Source organism: Dicentrarchus labrax, unplaced genomic scaffold, assembly GCF_905237075.1.
Source record: "Dicentrarchus labrax unplaced genomic scaffold, dlabrax2021, whole genome shotgun sequence".
NCBI classification, from domain to species: Eukaryota; Metazoa; Chordata; class Actinopteri; family Moronidae; genus Dicentrarchus; species Dicentrarchus labrax.
Window position 1 is genome coordinate 23,067,706 of NW_026136702.1, and position 20,341 is coordinate 23,088,046.

General features: G+C 40.1%; 1 protein-coding gene across 6 annotated transcripts in view; it reads right to left on the reverse strand.

Moving 5' to 3' along the window:
• The window catches only part of LOC127350207 (echinoderm microtubule-associated protein-like 6), a 96,670-nt gene that overhangs the window by 60,172 nt on the left and 16,157 nt on the right, over positions 1-20,341 (reverse strand). For all 6 annotated transcript variants that reach the window (XM_051376628.1, XM_051376619.1, XM_051376611.1 and 3 more), the window contains exons 2-6: positions 10,255-10,414; positions 4,373-4,471; positions 4,230-4,298; positions 3,202-3,387; positions 2,096-2,231 (exon numbers count right to left, since the gene is read on the reverse strand). In XM_051376628.1, coding sequence (XP_051232588.1) covers positions 2,096-2,231; positions 3,202-3,387; positions 4,230-4,298; positions 4,373-4,471; positions 10,255-10,414 — 650 coding nt within the window. The remainder of the gene's footprint in view (positions 1-2,095; positions 2,232-3,201; positions 3,388-4,229; positions 4,299-4,372; positions 4,472-10,254; positions 10,415-20,341) is intronic.

Consider the following 20,341-nt stretch of genomic DNA (forward strand, 5'->3'; position numbering starts at 1 on the left):
TCCTCCAACTCCACAAAAATTAGGCCATTTCCAACTCTGACTGGGAACCGAGACAACAAAACCATTACCTCCTTCCTTTCCTCCTTTCTTTTCTAACTTTCAGAGATCTTCAGAGAGGAGACATGAAAAGGAGGCTAGGGGCTTAATGGCTCTCCCCCACAGCTTTTTCTAAAGGAATACGTCTCTACCTCCTGCTGCTGAATGGCATTTAGCAGTAAAAAGGGGAGAGGTTCAAATATTCAGCACCCTCTGGGTTTTCCCAAAATCAGGTCAGTTCGTTTCTTCTGCTGAAGAGAGAAGAAGATAAACTTTTACACCTCTGCTCTCCTAGTTACTGAAAACTTCTCCTCAAACACTGTCAGGGATGAGAAAGACAGAAAATCAGGTCAATCCTATCTCCAACTAGAGACAGAGGATGACAATTTGACTGTTCAAATATGTTCAGAGGGAAAAGAGAGAGACTAAAATGGAGGTGAATGATTCAAGCGGATTTCAAAAGGAGGACTGAACTCAGACGAGACTGCAGCGTCACAACCTTCAACTGACAAAAGAGTCTTCGATTTCAAAATGACCTTCTCTTCTCATTTTCTTCTGGTTTCCAAGAGACGGAGGGAAAGTGATGTGCAGAGTTTGCCTTTAGATAAGAGATATAATGATATTTAAACTCAGCGAGTTAAATTAAGTTTGAAGAAAAGGTTTAAATATCTCGTCCAGGGCATGTTTGTGAACATAGAGACGGAAAGGCCAGAGCTCCTCATTAACAGAGAGGTCCCTACAGGTATAAAGGTCTCACACACAAACAGTAGATGGTTAGTCAAGTCCAGGTCCTTTGTCTAACACACCTTATTGTCTCCACCCTCTTTCAGATGGCGACATCATACTTAACTCAATCTCCATCTGGTATTAAACGGTTAGTAATGGTACGCGTCCATGGGGGTGTTTTTGGACACGAGGGGTCCCAGCCGGTTCCCAGCATTAGATGCTTGTCATCGCAAAGGGTCCGCCCTACAGCCTATAACTGTGCAAACACTTCTGGCAGCAAACGTCTTATTAAAACAGACAAATCCCACAATAACACAAACTGACAGATTGAGGCATTAGTGGACCAGCAACTCCCATGTACAGTGGGGTAAAAGTACCGTTTTTGTCAAATGAGTCTGTGACTTTGAAGAGAGCACAGGTCGATATAAATGTTTCAGTTCCCTGACAGAAAGGGTTGTCTGACAGCAACACTGCTTAATTTTGTCTGTAGATGTAGATTAACAGATCTATTGAGTAGTGAGATATTTTTGGTGCATAAACCTTACCAAACATAACCACAGTGGTATAATATCAGAAAACAGTTGTTGAATCTAAACTAATAAGCAGTTGAAATGTAACAAATACTCTGTAAATGGAACCAAGTTTTTAGGAGGGCCTTTTTTTAGGTGGCTATAATCCTGATGCCTCATTCCACAGCAGTACATTACTTAGCTTCTGTGCTGGTCCTCCTGTCTGCTTCTCCAAACTGGGGGCGTGCCGACCTCTGTCTACTAATACACTGACTTTGGATAAGTACCTCAGACAACCCCACTTCAATAAATCTGAATCAGCTCTTTAACCTGCAAATAAAATCGGATATTGAAATTGGTCTTTGTCGCTTCCAGAAGTCTAAAATGAATTAGAAACGTGGCCTGAACTTCTGCATCCATCATATTAATGCGATTAGTAAATTTTTATTTATTTTAATTGATGAAGGCTGGATTCTCATCTAACCACAAATCACAAAAAGTTCAATAAAATAAAATAGATTAGTTTAGTTTTACTACCTTGGATTGATGTTGAAAGTTGCCTCCACTCCACAATGTTTTTTATTTTTCCCGTCACGTCACTGTGATGTGTTTGAGTGTCACTCAGCAGAGTTTGGAGACAGCTGAGGACATTCAAGGATACTTCTAATTATGCTAACGTTCCTGCTGTCAGAAGCTCTAGTCCTAGCTTGGCCAACCCTCACATGACCCTCGAATCTCCTGAAGATGTGTTTAGTCCAAACTGTATAAATGTAATTCTCTGTCTTGCTGATATTTTGACTGTAGGGTTAGGGTGTGTTTCGTACCTTTGTATCCCTGCTCGGCCTCTCGCAGGTCGATCTTGGTGATCGGTTTGAAGTCGACGTCCCACAGTCGGACGCAACCATCTCGGCCTCCTGTGGCAAAACCTTCCTCGCAGGCATACATACTGAAGATACCAGCCTGCGCACACACACACACACACACACACACACACACACACACACACACACACACACACATTCACACAGCTATCATACACAATCAAGGTTTCCACTATGTATGTCTTTCATGGATGGTACCCACTAGTGATGCTCGGATCATTTCTGAGTTCATTTGAATCCACATGCTTTACTCCACTGCTGCACTGACCGATCCTGTCGGCATGTTGCTAGATTTAATCAATTAAGTTATGCTGCTGTGCCTTGTGTGTAAATGTGTAAAGCATCTCTCTTAATAAGTGAGCTTCTCCTATTGAACCAACCCGTACCCCAGAATTTTTAAAACATCTGGAACATCTTCTGCTATTAAAGTGACATCTTAAACATTTATGTTGCCGTAAATGTATAGACTTTTTGGAGTATTTTGTGGTCAGCCAGTTAAAGCTGAAACGATGAAATGATTAATCAATTAGTCAGTCATTAGAAAATTAATCAGCCACTATTTTCATTTCATTTTCAACAGTTAATTATTTAATGGTCTAGTGTGTAACATTTAGGAGGCTCTATATTACTATTAGTGTAACTTAAAATAAGAATCAGGTTGCCTTCAATGGAGTCTGCCCTGTTTCTATATTGTCACATAACACTGGCTGTGGATACGGGTGTTTTTCACATGTTACGCCATCTTACACACTGGACCTTTGACTAATTTTTAAGACCAAACAATCTTTTTATTGATTTTTCTCAATTTTGAGGATTTGCTGATTCTATCTTGACCTATGAAATAATAATAACAATAATCAACAATTTTGAGTTTTGGACTGTTGATTGGACAAAAAAAATAATCAATCAATTAAATAATCGATTATTTGGAAAAATAATCAGCTGAATAATAATGAAAATAATGGTTAATTGCAGCCCTACAGTCAGTAATACAACTTTGAGAACTTAAATGGAGGTAGAAGGTATCAGTCAGCAGGTATGAGACTCACCCCGTGGGCAGCCTGAACTGTTCGTATCAAGTTGAGTCCCTTCCAGACATAAATGTCCCCGTTGAGTGCCCCGGAGTATGTGATGTCATCTTTAGCCGATGCGACACACAGGATGGTCTGCAAGTCGCCCGTCTTCCCAAAAATGCCCCTCTTTGGAGTGAGAGCGTTACCACACAGAGACCAGAACTACAGAGAGGGAGAGAGGGGACACACATTAAAAACCCTTTCTGGCATCATCTATCTGTTAAAGACATCCAGACAGAGGAGACTTTTATGTTGATGGTCTTTAAAGCTTGGTGTTGGTGCTCAAGAGGGGAGAGAGGGGAGTAGTCAGTTAAGAACGTGTTTCTTGCTCTCTCTCAGGCTGTACCACTGATGTTCAGCTTTAATTAATGCTTGCTTCTCACAGTGAATCCACTGACAATTTCACATCAATTTCATCATTTAACATTATTGGAGAGAATTCTGCTGCCTTTTTTATAATATATGACAGTGCACAAGCACTGAATAAGAGGACCTTAAGTTGTTTTAAAGTTTTTGTTGAATATTCAGTTATTTATTCATGCAGTTGGCATGAATAAAAATTGAAAATACAGGCAGATTATAGGTATGATTGTTACTGTTCTTGTTACTGTTTAAGGGATTTTACCTCTGTGGTAGAGGAGAGCCGGTACAAAAGGCAAGTTTCTCAGAGCCAATTGAAGTGTGTGTCTTAAACATGCATTTTATGTAATGGCCAGCAGAGAAGCTCTGTTGGCTGTTTTAGTGGGGTTATTTGAAGACAGCAGCGTAAGTATAAATGCTCACAGCGGCACAGGTCACGTACAACTATAAATCAGCCTTGAGACCTAATCATCTGTCAGATAGCCAAGTCAAAAAGACACAAAAAAGTCTGAAAAATGCATTCTGCTTTAATGGAAGTGTTCATGTTGTTAGCTCAGTAGTACATTTCTTCTCTGTTTGATGACTCGATCTTGACTATTGGATCTGTGAGGATCACCGTCCTTAGTGTTTCTATTGTGTATTACCTTGATGTGTTTGACTCCACAGCTCACCAGACGGTTTTGTTGAAACGGATCCCAGCAGATATCGAAGATCTGGAGGGAAAAAGAGACGTTAACACACACATACAGTCTATGTAACACACACAAGCACACACACACTCTCTCACCCTGTCTGAGTGTCCGGTGGCTGTAGCCAGGATCTTCCCTCTCTTCCACTCCCAGATACACACTGTGTTCTTGGCATCCAGGCCGACCGAGGCTAACCGCTACAGAGGAGGGAGAGAGAGAGTTAGTGATCTAAATGAAAAGTCATAGAAAGCATGAGGAGAAAAAAGCTGTTTTCTGCATTAGGACGCAAATATTGTGATTTTTTGGGGATTCCTTTGGGAGAACAATATAACATTGTAGAAATTCACTGTATGTTTTCTCTGTAAAACCGTAATCTAAAAAGTAACTAAAGCTGTTGGTGAAGAAAAAGTTTAAATTAAAATTAAAGTACAAGTTAGCATGGCCGTTCTCGGGTTCCATGTTCATTTTTAGATAATTATAAATAAATGTAAATAAATACATGTTTTCTGATGGCATTTTGTTGTACATGATCAAGCATGTTCTGCTGTTCCTTTCCCACATGAAGTCAAAGTCGGACCAAATTTAAAACTTTTTTGATGTTCAGCTCTGAATTTAAACTTGCAGTGCAGCACTTGGTTCACTTCTGTAATGTAAAGCAAATTGTTAAGTAAATTGTCTAATAGATCAATGGCCAAGCAAAAGTGACAAGAAAACACTGAATTTGTGAAAAAAGAAGCCCATTAATTACTCTTTTTACACAAACTTCTTGCAGTTACTAAATTTACTATTTGGGTTCATTGTACAGTTTTGAATATAATATGAAATATCCATTAAATATGTCACCTGAGCAAGGGGCATCAGTTTACTAAATAATAGAAAAGGGGTCCTTTATGGAAGAAGGTTGGGAACCACTGGTATAAAGCGTTCCAGGCTCAGAGGAATATTCAGATTGTGGTCCAACTTAATAATAAATCAGCTGTACCAAACCCTGAGTGCTTGATTTATTATTAAGTTGGATTTATGATAATTTTATTGATTCTGTGTTTAGTCTGATTTACTCAAAGTTGTTAAGTCATCATGACCAAAGTCCCGGCAGAAGCAAAAACTGCTGACACAACAGTATGGATCGTTTACAGAGTCACTTCACTACTCAGTCTGATTCTGCTTCATTCATTTCTAACAGTTGGCCAAAGAAACGCTCTGTGCATTTTATTGCCAGTTTTGAAAGCCTGAGTTTCAAATGTTTTCTACCTCAGCAATGACCCCAACAGTCATTATAAATCTGGTTTAGTGGCTAATGTTTGGAACGTTTCCATAGCAGGTTTAAATGTCTCTGTTGCTCATTTCTAGGGTATGGATAACTTTGAATACATTTTTAGAATTTACTAATTTTTATGACAACAACTGCCAATAGCTGATAAGAGATCAGCTGCAGAGGCAGGAGATCATTCACATGCAGTCCACTCCTCCTCACATTTTATGCTTCCCAGTGAGCCCTAGCCGCATTTCAACATTGATTTCTAGTTGAAAACTGGGTGATATTCTGTCTCAACGTCTAAAACCTCTTTTCAACCAGCTAAAATATCAACGTCTCACAAAAAACCCAAATTTGTTTAATCATTTGGGTCATGTGTCAAAGAATAGACCATTATTTCACTACTTTTATTGTCTGCCCCTTGGAAAGAAAATGGTGACCTCAATGGTGGGTATGGCTATGTCCACCAGATGTGGCAGTACTCAATAAGAAGTAAGGGTACTCATGTGGACAAAAATCAGAAGTGGCAGTAACTTAGTACTTGGTGCCATTTCAGGCACCAATATTGATAATCTGCTGGAGACAGCGTTAAAGTCCAGTGTTTTGTTGAGCCATCCACCCACCTAAACCTCCTTCTTATGTGGACTTTTTTGCTCTATAAAAACATCAACTAACTTTCTCTTTTGTCTTTTGCTCCTTTCATACTATGAACATCAACTTGAACGTTAACAGGTGTTTTTTAGGGGTATATCTGTATCCATTTGTATGTGAATAAGGGCAGCAGGTTTGGAACCAAGTGAACAGCCGGGCTTTGCCTGACAAGAGCTGACAGAGCAACTTACAACAAAGCAGAACTGATATGAAAAGCCAACAGGAACTGTGAGGTAAAAGAAAATTAAGATGTGCGTTTTCCTTTGAGGTTTTCAGAGAGAGAGAGAGAGAATGTGGCTCAAGGAGAGCAGCTGTCAGCCTCCAGACCGCCACTCCAACTGCTCTGACACACTGACACACATGTTCACACACACAGACTTAAAAGCAGAGACATGCTGCTATTCATTGAATGGGACCTGGCCTTGTAGCCCACTGTGATACTTCAGGGGAAAGTTGAGAAAAGCTCCTCTGACACAATGCAAGAGACTACCAGGCAAAGAAGAGAGTTGTTTACTACTCCGCCCCTCAAGAGGAGTAGGGATCACCTCCAGTGCCAGTCAGTGCTGCCAGCTCAGTCGTCGTTGTTATTCGTTGCATTAAAAAACAAAAAGACCATAAAGGAAGTTATTCTGTATTCAGGAAACAAAGTGTGATACAGGAAATGAAAAGCTGCCTCGTGTGTAGAACGGCGTAAACGTCAGAAATCAACTGTCCAGTTGGAGTAGAGTATATAAATGATGTGCTCAGCGCTAGCTTCATGAGACTAATTTGTGAACCTGTTGTGATGTCACCCATTGGTTTATGGAGTACCATTTTCAGACCTCTAGTTTGGTATTATGGTCATCGCCATGACATTTTGTCGAGCCAGCAGAGGAGACATACTGCGAGTTGAGCTGCTCTCATTGGCTGTGCAGTTTTGACTTGTCCATAGATCAGTTTGATCTGAGTTTGGTGCGTTGAGCTGGACAGACTCATCGAGAGTGGCCTGTCACTCATAAGGTAGCCACGCCCAAAAGCATACAATGCTTTGTCGTCTATTTCACTCTAAATTGGACCATAATTTACTAAATGAACATCATAATGTATGCAAGAAGACTTGAAACTAGAGATTGAGACTATAAACTCATCAAGAAACTGTTTACCATGGTCAAATTAGCAATGATAAATATGCAATGTCCAGTTATGCTTTCAAAATAAAGGCAACAAAAAGTATTAAAATCTATTTTAAATGCTCAGCTTTCTGATGTCTGATTATCATTTTTGACAGAAAAGGGAAATAAAACAGTTCGTTTTGGAGGCCTACCTTATTTTGTGTGTAAACACATGTTAATTTTATTCATATATTAATAAGAATTAGCAACAGACAGTTGTGATGTTCATACTCAGTTTATTATTAGAGTAACATGCTCTGATTGCAGGGATGAAAATATGTGTATATTTAATGACACTGTATGTGTGTGAATACATATAGCTGCTCCGTGTATAATTCCAATCTTGTCAGTGTGTGTGTTTATTTGTCGGAGTATGTAGAACTATACAAGGCATTTGAATCTCACGTGTCGCAACTTTAATGACCATGGGAAAAGGTAGGTCCCACGGTAAGACCAGTTAGGAACCATTGCTCTAGTAGATCGGTGTGTCTATTACACGCTCTTTGGCGCGAGACTGGGGTGGTATGTGTGAAGGCAGCATGAGCAGAGACTGTATTTACTCAGTGCCACCCACTCACAGCCAGAGTCGACTTGTTTTATGTACTTCTCTCTGACGACACACTCAGCTGTGTTTAATTCTCACAGGTTGACTGACATGTGGGAGGAACTAAAGAGATGGAGGGACTGATTTCCTGGTGATGAGTGGATTGAACCCTCTACCAGTCTGAGGACATGTGAACTGATGATATTGAATCCGTCACACTGCTGTCAGATATGATACCACATGCCAGAAAACTCACTGTGAGTCAAAGTATGTTTGTTTGATGACGTTTTCAGCAGATGAACTGAGTCACATTGGAGAGTCAGTAGGAGGAAATAATAGAGCCACACACAATATAAATCAACCACAACATCGCGGGTGACTGTGTGATGGAAATATTGGCTCAGTCTGCACACACAGTGATGACTGAAATCAAATCTGTTGCATTTTTAAGACGACAACACGTTTCATGTGAGCTGAAGTAACCGACTAGATTTACTAGAGGGCTTTAAGCGCAAATAAAACTTCAAATTAAAGTTCCATGTGCATATTTTGTGCATATTTATACTAATATTCTACTACATTACAGAGGAAAATGTTGTAGTTCTAACTTCTAACTGACGCTGTTACTGTTTACTTTGCACAAAGAATGTGATAAGTTCTTAAAATCTGTTGAATTGACATACATTAAAATGCCCAGCACAAACAATATATAAAGTTGTTTGACTACACATTATCTGAAAGAGCCAAAATGTTAAAAGAAAACAGCTTCTTCTACCATCAATGAGGTTGATTTTGTTTATGCGATATTGCCAGCCGTACGCCTTAACAACCCCCCTGAACCCTCCCAATCTATTACCCGAATGCAGTGGTTCCCAACCTTTTTCCTTAAGGGAAAACTGACGGCCCCTGACTAAGTGACATATTTTATGGATATTTCATGTTACATTCCAATCTGTACAATAAACCCAAATAGTGAACAATACCTGCAGGAAGTTTGTCTAAAAGGAGTGATTTGGATGAATTCAGTGTTTTCTTGTCCCCAATACTTGGCCATTGTTCTATTAAACAATTTGCTTAATATATACTTTTCTTTACAGAAGGGAACCAAATGCTGATATATAGACCTTTTCAGACCTACCTGTGTATATTTTTTAAGTTTTTTAGCATGGTTTAAAATGACGAAGGTCTTGCAACTGCCCATGAAGCTTCGGTGACCCCTAGTGGAGGTCCTGACCCCCAGGTTTGGAACCACTGCCCTAAAGCCCTGTCTAACAAACCAAAAGTCTATTTAAAGACTTTCCACCTTGTTTTATAAGGTTACACCCTTCACATGCTAACTTTGTTCTTATAACCCTGCCTAACTTCTGAGCTCCTTACTGCCCCATCTAACACCCTAACACTCTACAGTGCCACAACATAACACACAACACAAAACAAAACCCAGTCTAATAACCTCACATCATATTTACCAATCGAATATCTTCCTAAAAGGTCTAACACCCAGTCTTATACTGTGCTAAACACCTTTAATCTTACTAAACAACTGGACTCACAAGGACTCACGGCCCGGGTTCGAATCCGACCTGTGGCCCTTTGCTGCGTGTCATCCCTTCTCTCACTCTGCCCACCTTTCCTGTCTATCTTCAGCTGTTGCTATCCATTAAAGGCAATAAAAGGCCAAAACAAACCTTTTAAAAAAAAAGAACTGGAGAGTATTTCCTCATGATGACAGGATAAATTAGTAATACAGGCGTATAAAGACCCACAGGTAATGACTGAACCTCACTGATGCAACACAACCGGTTAAACTGCACTTCCCCTTCATACTGACAGGTCTTTGACTGGCGGAGCAGACTGAAGTATTGATATGCCAACAAATGTTTAAAGTTGTTTCTGCTTCGATTGCTGTCAAACCGTTGGAGGTGAATTGAGGCTTGTGCTTTCACAATGATTGAGATCCATAAAACAGAACCAGGAGAGGACACAACTTTATCAATGGGTTGACAAGAATGTGTCTGCAGATTGTTTGTGTGTGTGTGTGTGTGTGTGTGTGTGTGTGTGTGTGTGTGTGTGTGTGTGTGTGTGTGTGTGTGTGTGTGTGTGTGTGTGTGTGTGTGTGTCTAAGTAAAGCACTATTCTTCTACGACCTTTAGCTTGATACATGAGTGTCCTTTAATGACAAAAACCATCTGTTGGACACACACAACCACAGAGGTATCCTGGTTCAGATTATGCATCATTAATCACACTCACTGTGTGTGTGTGTGTGTGTGTGTGTGTGTGTGTGTGTGTGTGTGTGTGTGTGTGTGTGTGTGTGTGTGCACAGTATGAGTGCCATTTCAAACATGAAACTTGTGTGTGTGTGTGAGTGTGTGTCACCTGTCCATCAGCGCTGAATGCGAGGCAGGCAATGCCGTGTGTGTGTCCATCGCGGAGCAGAGAGACGGTCTGGGCGGTGAAGGAGTCCCACACACACACATAGGGATCCTTCCCCACCTGACCGGTCGCCACCAGGGAGCGCTCCGGGTGCAACGCCAGGCTGAGGGGGGATGAAAAAGATCTACTACTTAGGTAAAAGTATCAATACCACACTGTAAAAATACTTTTACAAGTAAAAGTCCTGTAAAAAGTAAGTGAAAAATATGCTGTCAGAGTACAATGTGAAATGTAATTACCTCAGACACACACATATACAACACACAGACTGTACATTGTGTATTCACATCATGCTTTCAAACTTAACCACAAAATTCCTTAAAAAGTTAAATGTGTCATTTATAGTTGCTGTTCTTATGAGGACAGCCTTTCTCAGCATTTTTATGTGCCCTTGTTCTACTTTTGATCCAATCCTTTCTGTGTTTGCTCATCTTTATTAGGGCCCGAGCAGTGAGCCCTGCGATGGCCCTGTTGTATCTAAAGAAATTATTATTTTCAGCCAAAAAGAATTTCACTTTTGGCTGCTGCAACATGCTCTGATCCTCGAGAAACATGGTACACATGTCAGTCGTAGCGAAAAATTACATATTCTATGGGTCTCATACATGTGCATTGAAAAATGTCTTGACAGCGCACCTTATAGAGCATCCAAAATTGGTAGGCACATGTATGGTAAATGGTCTGTACTTGTATAGCACCTTTCTATGTCTTCTTTTACACCACGTGCCACATTCACCCTTTCAGACACATTTGCACAGTGATGGCAAAGCCCATCGACCAGCAACTCATTCATTCACATCCACACAATGATGCACAGCATCGGGGGCAACTGGGGGTTCAGTATCTTGTGAAAGGATACTTCAACATGCAAATCAAACCAACAACCTCCAATTAGTGGACGACCATCTCTACCTCTGAGCCACATGTGTATCATGTCCAGATCTACATAAAAGCCTCTTGGAGCCACATCCTAACCCCAACAGGGAGTCAGCCATTTTCATGTCTAATTTTGGCTCAATTTCTGCCATTTCTATGTGCTCTATTTTAACAAACTCCTTCCACAGAATTGATCGCATTGACTTAAAATTAGGTCAGTACCCTCCAGAGAACTCCAAAATAAAAAGTTATCAAAATCTTGAAGCTTCGCCTGACGCTGAGTCCATCGTGGCATCAAATTTCGATGTACCGCCATGAAAAAGGCAGTGGTTGTAACTAGAGTGTACTTTGTCCAATCAACCCCAACCACCTTCAATTGTCTGATAAGAGTCCCAGCCTGAACATATCTACGTGCCAATATTTAGTCATAGTCACTACGCCCCCTACTGGCAACAGGAAGTAAGCACTGTATGGCAATCATAATCTGATTTATGTGAAATTTTCATAGCATGCTGGGGCCGGTTCATTGCTGTTTGTAGCTATAATTTATTCTGTTTCTTATTTGCTTTGTTTTTTTTTGCTGTGTCCTAAATTTATGGAGGGTGAAATATGACATATCTATGAAAAATTACAAAAAATACATGTCTGCCATCTTAAATCAACTTTTAGTTAAAAAAAATACTCTTCTATATAAACCTGCCTTCTCTCCCCTCTTTATCTATCTCTCAGAGGGTCAGTGTGTGTTCTCCTTTACAAAGAGACTGCTATAAATACATTCACTGCTTAATGGCATCATTATCAACACACACACACACGCACATGCACAGACTCCTCTGCGGTCTGTTGATGGTGTAATGATCCCTGGTGCTGGTGTGTGTGTGTGTGTGGTCACCGTAGTGACCTTGGCTTTTCTCTCTCTTACTTCAATAAGAACCCAATCTGACATTAACAGATGTGAATCTCTCCTTTTATATTCCTCAGTCGGGGATTGAGAGATAGACATAGAAAGTAAAAGAGAAAACTCACAGAAAAGTAAACTGCATGTGCGTGTGTATGTGTGTGTGTGGAGTCGTGAGAGGTCAGTCTTGAAGAAGTGTGTAAAAAATGTTGAGACAGTGTATGGAATAACAGAAGAATAAAATAGAACAGAAATAGAACAGGTGTGTCAGCCACAAAGCCCCATTGATCTCAGAGATGCTGTCTGCTCTGCACAAACAGACACACACACACACACACACACACACACACCCTTCGACATCGACTCTCCTCCTCAACCTGCCAGCCAATGAGCCTGCTAGCTGCCGTGGTTGCCATGACAACCACATTGCCAAGGGCACGGGAGCTGAGGATTGAGCGCGACAACTGTAGAGTCAAGGTCAAACATCACACAACACACACACACACACACACACACACACACACACACACACACACACACACACACACACACACACACACACACACACACACACCTGAACTCACCTCTCTGCTGGCTGATACATGATGACTTCATGTTGTATTGCTCATGTGTTTATTCATATTTACACTGAATCATTTATCTGATGTTTTTGTTCTGTTTCTACAAATTTTAGACAAATACCAGCTGGTTCAGGACTTTTATTTTATAAAATGTGTATGTGGTTTTGTTACCTATGGGGGACCTTTTCTGGCATAAACACTGACCTTGTCAGGGCCAGTAGTCCTCATGGGGACCAAAGAGCAGTCCTAATGCGGCAAAATGCCATTCCTGAGGTTGTGGTTAGGGTAAAGGGTAAGGTGTGAATTGAGATTAGGTTAAGGTTTGGGTTAGTAATGAATTGGTTATGGTATAGGTCAGGGTAAGGGGCTGCATGCAAGTCGGCGTAATGTCCTAAAGAGGATTGCTGTTCAAACTTGTCCGAGTGTGTTTGTATGTGAGACATATTTACATTAATGTCATTAAACTGACATTCATTACTCAAAGACACTTGGATATAACCTCTACTGTACTACTACTCTACTATAGAGCAGCAGTACTGTTCCTACTGGAAATACAAACATGCTTACAGTACTACTATCAGCTCTACCAATTAGATTAATTTTACACTTTTAACAAGATAGAAATAATAATAATTATCAATAATCCAAATAAACAAATAAACACTGTAGTGACAAATACAGAAGAGCTCAAGTGTTTTTATGCTTTGTGTGGTCTCTTTATCCCATCAGATAGCCTATTTATTTTTACTTATTAATGCATATAACTAATTCCAAATATTTGTTTTCTGTTTTTGGTCTTTAGTGTGCATACAGTTGCACTTTCAAGAAAGAATAAAGCTGAATTAAAATGTGACTAATGTGATTAAATATCTGGTTATCATGGCTCCTGTCAGTTGGTGGGATATATTAGGCAGCAAGTGAACATTTTGTCCTCAAAGTTGATGTGTTAGAAGCAGGAAAAATGACTTTGACAAGGGCCACATTGTGATGGCTAGACGACTGTGTCAGAGCATCTCCAAACCTGCAGCTCTTGTGGGGTGTTTCCAGTCTGCAGAGGTCAGTACCTATCAAAAGTGCTCCAAGGAAGGAAAAGAACCGGAGACAGGGTCATGGGGGGCCATGGCTCATTGATGCACGTGGGGACCGAAGGCTGGCCCGTGTGGTCCGATGCAACAGACGAGCTACTGTAGCTCAAACTGCTGAAACAGTTAATGCTGGTTCTGATAGAAAGGGGTCAGAACATACAGTGCAGAGGTGCCCAGGGGGTCGCAATGTTATTGCTGATCACAAACATTGCATACACTAGTACTTGTGTATAAACTGAAATATAATATATTCAGAAATTGGAAATTGATATTAACAGTTTGTAAAAATGTGAAAGCCGAAGTTAGGGTCAATTTAGACTCAGAAGTAAGAGTCACACTGACATTTATAATAACACAAATTACTAAAAATGAGTCCTGCAACATCAATTTAATTAACACTTTGGTTTGTGATTCACTCTATGTGTCAAGATAAGGATGTTAAAATAAAAAAATTTATTTCTCACAAGCCCTAGACATCAAGAGAGACTATTAAAACAAAAAAATAAATATATTATAATGTGAAAGATTATCGCAGCAACTGATTAAATATGTTTTGGTATTAGTATTTATTTAATTAATAATGGAGATTCTAATATCAACTCTGTTGTAGAAGCTCATGCATATTAGAATATGGAAAGTTCAGCTGAGGAACTGATGAAAGAAACCCTCAATGAGAGACTGCATTAAATTACATAAAACCAGAGCCTAGACAGGAAGTGACATCAGGTCTTTGACCAACTATATCAGTATGACCATTTGTTATCACATACAGGCTTTTACATCAAAACCACACAGAAGTCAAAAGAAACCGCTGAAGGTCTTCATCAGTGTGAAGGAAAAGAAATCAATGTGAAGATAGAAGTCATGTCTGTGTAGGAGGGAGAGAGAAAGAGAGGAGAATAATGGAGACGCTGAATGGAAGCCATTAGAGTGGAGGACACACACACACACACACACACACACACACACACACACACACACACACACACACACACACACACACACACACACACACACACACACACACACACACACACACACACACACACACCACCACCACCACCACCACCACCACCACTGTGTTAGAAGACTGAACCAGAAGCCCTTGAAGGTATAGATATCTACAATAGAATGATCCAGATTTCAGAAACATGTTAGTGTCTGTGATAAGAAGACAGTTTGGATCTGAAGGGAGTCCACCTCTGTGGACATTCTTAAAGAAACTTTAGGTTATATAGGAGATTTGCCATATAAAGATAGAGTGGAGTTATGGTGTCCTGAGCAAGTGGCAACCTCTGTGGCTGGAAAATGAAGCCAACACAGAAGTAACAAAAAGTTCAGTTCCTCAAAGGGCCACGGCTGTACACAGGAGTGAGTCAGGCTCCATAAGGCCCCATAACTGCCCAATTTTACAGCAGAAAACAAACAAACAAACAAACAAAAAAACAGTTTCGGTTCTCATCTCATAGCTAATTTCCCAGTTCTTGACAACCATACAGGGAGTGAATTTTTATAACACTCACCCACTTAAATTATATAAAGTTTTTAAGTTATGCATGATTAAGGGCGTGGCTGCTTTGAGTGACTATCCCAGGCTGCCAGGTTTTACTCAGTTCACCTCAGCTCCACCTCTTTGCCCAGTTTTTAATTATCTGGGAGCCGGCAGAGTCATGACTGTAAAGATGCCAGAGCCGAACACACTGAGCTTCACAACGGCTCTTCAGAAACCTATGGGTGACGTCATAGAGGCTACGTCCATTTTTATTCATACAGTCTATGGTCATGAGCAGAGAATGACATCGCACAGTCCCTGTGTTGCTATCGCGGCAACCTGTGGTTTGTTTACAAAGCCAGTCTGTCCATGCGTACATGCTGGTACATGAGCACATCTGTTTCCAACTGAAAAGAGTGACTACAACTGCTGTCATTCTCATCTAACCCTGTGAATTAAGGGTTAATTTAAACTAAACCAGTGTTGGTGATTGTTGGAAAAACTAACAAAGAGGTTTTTGGCGAGTTTTACACATTTTCTGTTTAGTTTGAAGTGTATTTTATCATTATCTGCAAGGTAAAATTTCTGGTTTTGTCAGTGGAATCTGGTCAGCTGTAGCGCCTATTGATTTGGTCAGAGACAAATCTATTGGCAATGAATGAATTTTGTATATATAACCTTTAAGAGTAGGTTTTTTGCCTTAATTTCCTTAGTTTTTTCCTTGAAAATCAATTTTTATATTCATCTGTGTTTGTTTTTTTTTGTCTGTTTTAATTTTTTTAATTGACTTGGATTACACCATGACCATAGAGAACAGAGCAGTCTAACTGGCTGAACTGTGTGTGTTATAGTCAGATAGCCACACAGTTGAATTTATTCTCACAGGTAGAAGGCTACTTGCTACCGCTCCTCCTTGTATATAAAGTATGTTAAGATGTTATCTGCACTCTGAAGCAGGGGTCTCAAACTCAGATTGGCTCGGGGGCCACTGCTGGTATTGTCATCTCAAAGGAGAGCCATTTCACTGTTCAAGTACTCCAAGAAAGTGAAAAAAATATTTCCAATACTAATACTAATACTAATAATTAGATTCATACAAAAAAAATTGCCAAGAGCAGTTTCTATACATTTTATATCATCTTTGTGGCTTGCAGCCAAACAGCAAATGGCGACCTGAAACCTGCTCTCTTCTTATCAACCATCTGTATGCAAGCAAAGGCAACACAAGTTTAAAATTTAAAGATGCTATCGCCCAAAATATGAACAAACAGTAGCCAAATGCTAAGTGACATCCAGTCTGTAGTGTTAGTACGGATAGATGTTTGTTGTTCAGTGTTCATTTACACATCAATAATACTGACAGGCTTTTCTTCTGCTGTTTTGATCCAGTTTGATTCCCTGTTCTCTGTCTTTCTGAGGGTGACAACTCAATCATTCTTTCTTCTCTTCATCCCTTCACTTTTCTCATTTCTGTATCTCTTTCCCTTTATTTTGTTTTAAATGTTTCCATCCATCATTTGTGGCTGCCTTTACTTCCCACTTTCCTCCTCTCCTATCCTCTCCTCTCCTCTCCTCTCCTTTCCTCTCCTCTCCTCTCCTCTCCTCTCCTCTCCTCTCCTCTCCTCTCATGTCCTTGGGACAAACTGCCATCTGTTTTGTTGAAACAACACCAGCCAGGTCACACACACACACACACACACACACACACACACACACACACACACACACACACACACACACACACACACACACACACACACACACACACACACACACACTCACTCACTGTGGAGTCCCTCTTGGCTATTTATAGACCCAGCACTAACTTCAATAGCTTCTAATAATAGACCGTCGTGTATGTGTGTGTGCCAACAGTGTGGAGCGGTGATAATGTGATTTATAAATGATTCACCTGGAGAGGGGGGGGATAGAGAGAGATTACACATTAGTGTGTTGCAGCAGTGATTTGTTTAAGACAAAAAAGGCATTACTTAAGGATTAAGTATAGGTGGTGGTCCTTTGAAGATTTTATCCATATTATCTTTTATTATCTTTATAATATTTTTTCATGTTATTGTCAGTTTCCTTGTTTTCTATTTATGCTTCTTAACTTGCAGTAGTTGCTTTCATCTTTACTTATATTTTTATTGCTCTGTGTTTATTGTTAGGCAAATTCCTTGTATGTGAAAACCTACTTGGCAATAAACCTGATTCGGATTTAAACGTCCAGTGTGCAAGATCTAGCGGGGAAGTTGCAGATTGCAACTCTCTCACTTCACCTTCCCCTTCCAAGTGTGTAGGATAAACTACATTGGCTGTGAAACTTCGAAAATGTGAACATCCCTACCTACAGCCAGTGTTTGGCTTGTTCTAGGCTACTGTAGGAACATGGTAGTTCAACATGGTGGACCCGCTCCCTCTGAAGATAAAAACAGCTTATTGTAAGATAACAAAAACATTGATTCTTATATTTAGATATACACTAATGAAAACATGCTACAATTAATATTATATTCCATATCTGACAATAGATCCTCGTAAATGTTAAATCTTTGTATCTTCAGAAATTTCACAAACATTTTGATTTTAGAGTCATAATTTCAAATTAAAGGTCCAGTAGAGTATGGGATGTTTTCATTAGTGTATAATCACCCAAAAATAAGAATTGCTATGTTATTGTTACCTTAGAATGGGCCGTTTCTATCTACAGAGGGAGTGGGTCATCTTCCTTTGAGTCCACCATGTTTCTAAAGTAGCCCATTTCTTGCTATTACAGTTTCTTCTACACACTTGGAAGGCGAGCGGTGAGCAAATGGATGCAATCTTTAAGACAATGGCAGTCCTTTAAGATATCTTGCAGCACTATAGCAACGTCACGTTACATCTGCTTCTGCTGCTGAACAGTCATTGTTGAACAAATGAGCGATGCTGTTGTGTTTTCTGTTGCTGACAGTCTTTTTATAATTCAGGAGATATTTAAATGAAACAAACTGAGTTTTCACCTGAAAGTGATGCTACATATATTTCTAAAATTCAATTACAGCGTGATGTGTTAGCTGGCAGGCTGTTAGTTTGCAGGGATAAATGACAAACCGTCTGAATGAAACTGTAGAAAGTAGCAGGAATGTCTGCTTCCTGCAGATCAAAGCACGAGAGGCTGCTGCGGCCAGCGGGGAGATCTGACTGAAAGCAGGCAATCTGGGAAACATTCATCATAGGAATTAATTGGGAATGAACACACACAGACACACACAGACACACACACACACACACACACACACACACACACACACACACACACACACACACACACACACACACACAGACACATACACACACCTAATAGTGCCAATTAAAATGGAATGAGCACACATCTTCAGATTAATATTGTAAATGCCATATGAATAATAAATTAACTAGCTCTTTGTGCGTGAATGTGTGTGTGCGTGTGTATGAGTGTGTGATGTCACATTTTCTTCCTGTTTATTCTCAAAAGTCATTTGCAATAAAAAGATCCTCCCTACCTTCCCACATTCATTTTATTCTCCTTCTTTTCTGATGAACCTCTCAATCCAGGGTCACAGGAGCTATGACCTCTGACCTCCCCACTGTTACATGCTACTATGAAGCATATTCTGTCTCACAGACAGCCTCATAAACAGCAAACATGCAGCTATGAATAAAATCAGTGTAGGTGAGTTTATTTATAGCAGGTGCTGAAATCAGGGCAGCTTCTATAAATAGCCCAGAGGAACTCCTCCTCTGTGTGTGTGTGTGTGTGTGTGTGTGTGTGTGTGTGTGTGTGTGTGTGTGTGTGTGTGTGTGTTGTGTGTGTGTGTTAGTGAGTGCTTAACACAACAATAGTTTGTTTTGCCCAATCTTCCTTGTAGGGATAAATGAGAAAACCACAGACTCTTTCATATTAATATTGTCATATCTGATAACGTCCTGACTTTTCCGCTCCTCTCCTGCTGTTTAACAGTTTTATTTTCCAAATAATACAACACAAAAAACACATTTTCAAAACACACAAAAAACTACACTGATTTTTACATATTATCGATTTGCTTAATAGAATGTGCTGAATATATAGCTTGTATAAGTTAAACAGGAGGTCCCGCATCCTGTTCCATACTGTAAGAGCTTGATCCCACTGAGCATGCAGTCTGTGTCACGCTCTGGCTGTGACGTGGCCGCGGAACTTATGGCTACTTCTGCAGTCATGATAGTAGCACAAATCAAAGGAAAATGAAAAGTGAACAAAATCTGGCAGGCAAAATGCACCTCTTCTGAAACGCTCCTGGTATATGTTCGTCCTATTGAAGGTAGAAACAGACAATCGAAACCTTTTGTAAGGCACTGACAAACTTCCTTTTATCAATTCCATAGTCCACCTTTGTAATAAACATACAGTATTTTTTCAGTTAGTTAAATTGGTCATGAAAAGAGAACACCATTTTGGTTCCAGTTTCAGCAGCAGGAAGTATAATCAAGGCTTTAAGCAAAATGTTGCAGTGAGCTGTTCGGTCCTACAATCGAGACAAGAAATTCTGCTCAAAACAAATGTATACAAGAGGAAATTATGCTTTCTGGCAGCAAGGAAGATAACTCTGATCAAAGCTGCCATGCGGAGGAAACTCCTGTGGAAATATTGTTACCACAGTTGCCCAAAAGGTTGCTACTGGGCATCAGCTGCCGCCAGAGAGAAAAGAATAAGTAGACGATGAATAAGAAGTCTAATAACTGCCTCTGAGGAAAGAACATTTTCCTAAAATAAAGTCTACATCTTCTCTTCTTTTAAAAGCATGATAAGGAGTGCAGTCTCTCTCTCCTTACAATAAGTAGCTTAAATTCAGTTTCCAGACCTTTCAAAATTGCACTGAAGAGTGACATAACAGCCTGAGGGGTTTGTGTGCGTTTGAGTAAATCTCTGTGTAGGAAAAATGTGTGCTTCAGTGTGTTTGAGTGCCAGCAGATCGTGGGAACATTGGCGGCTGCGGGGCAGATTGGCGGTGGGATGCTGGACGGATAATTTCTTAGTCATCATCTTAATGAAGACCACTGAGCTGTGAATCCACAGAGCCACCAGGCCTCTGCT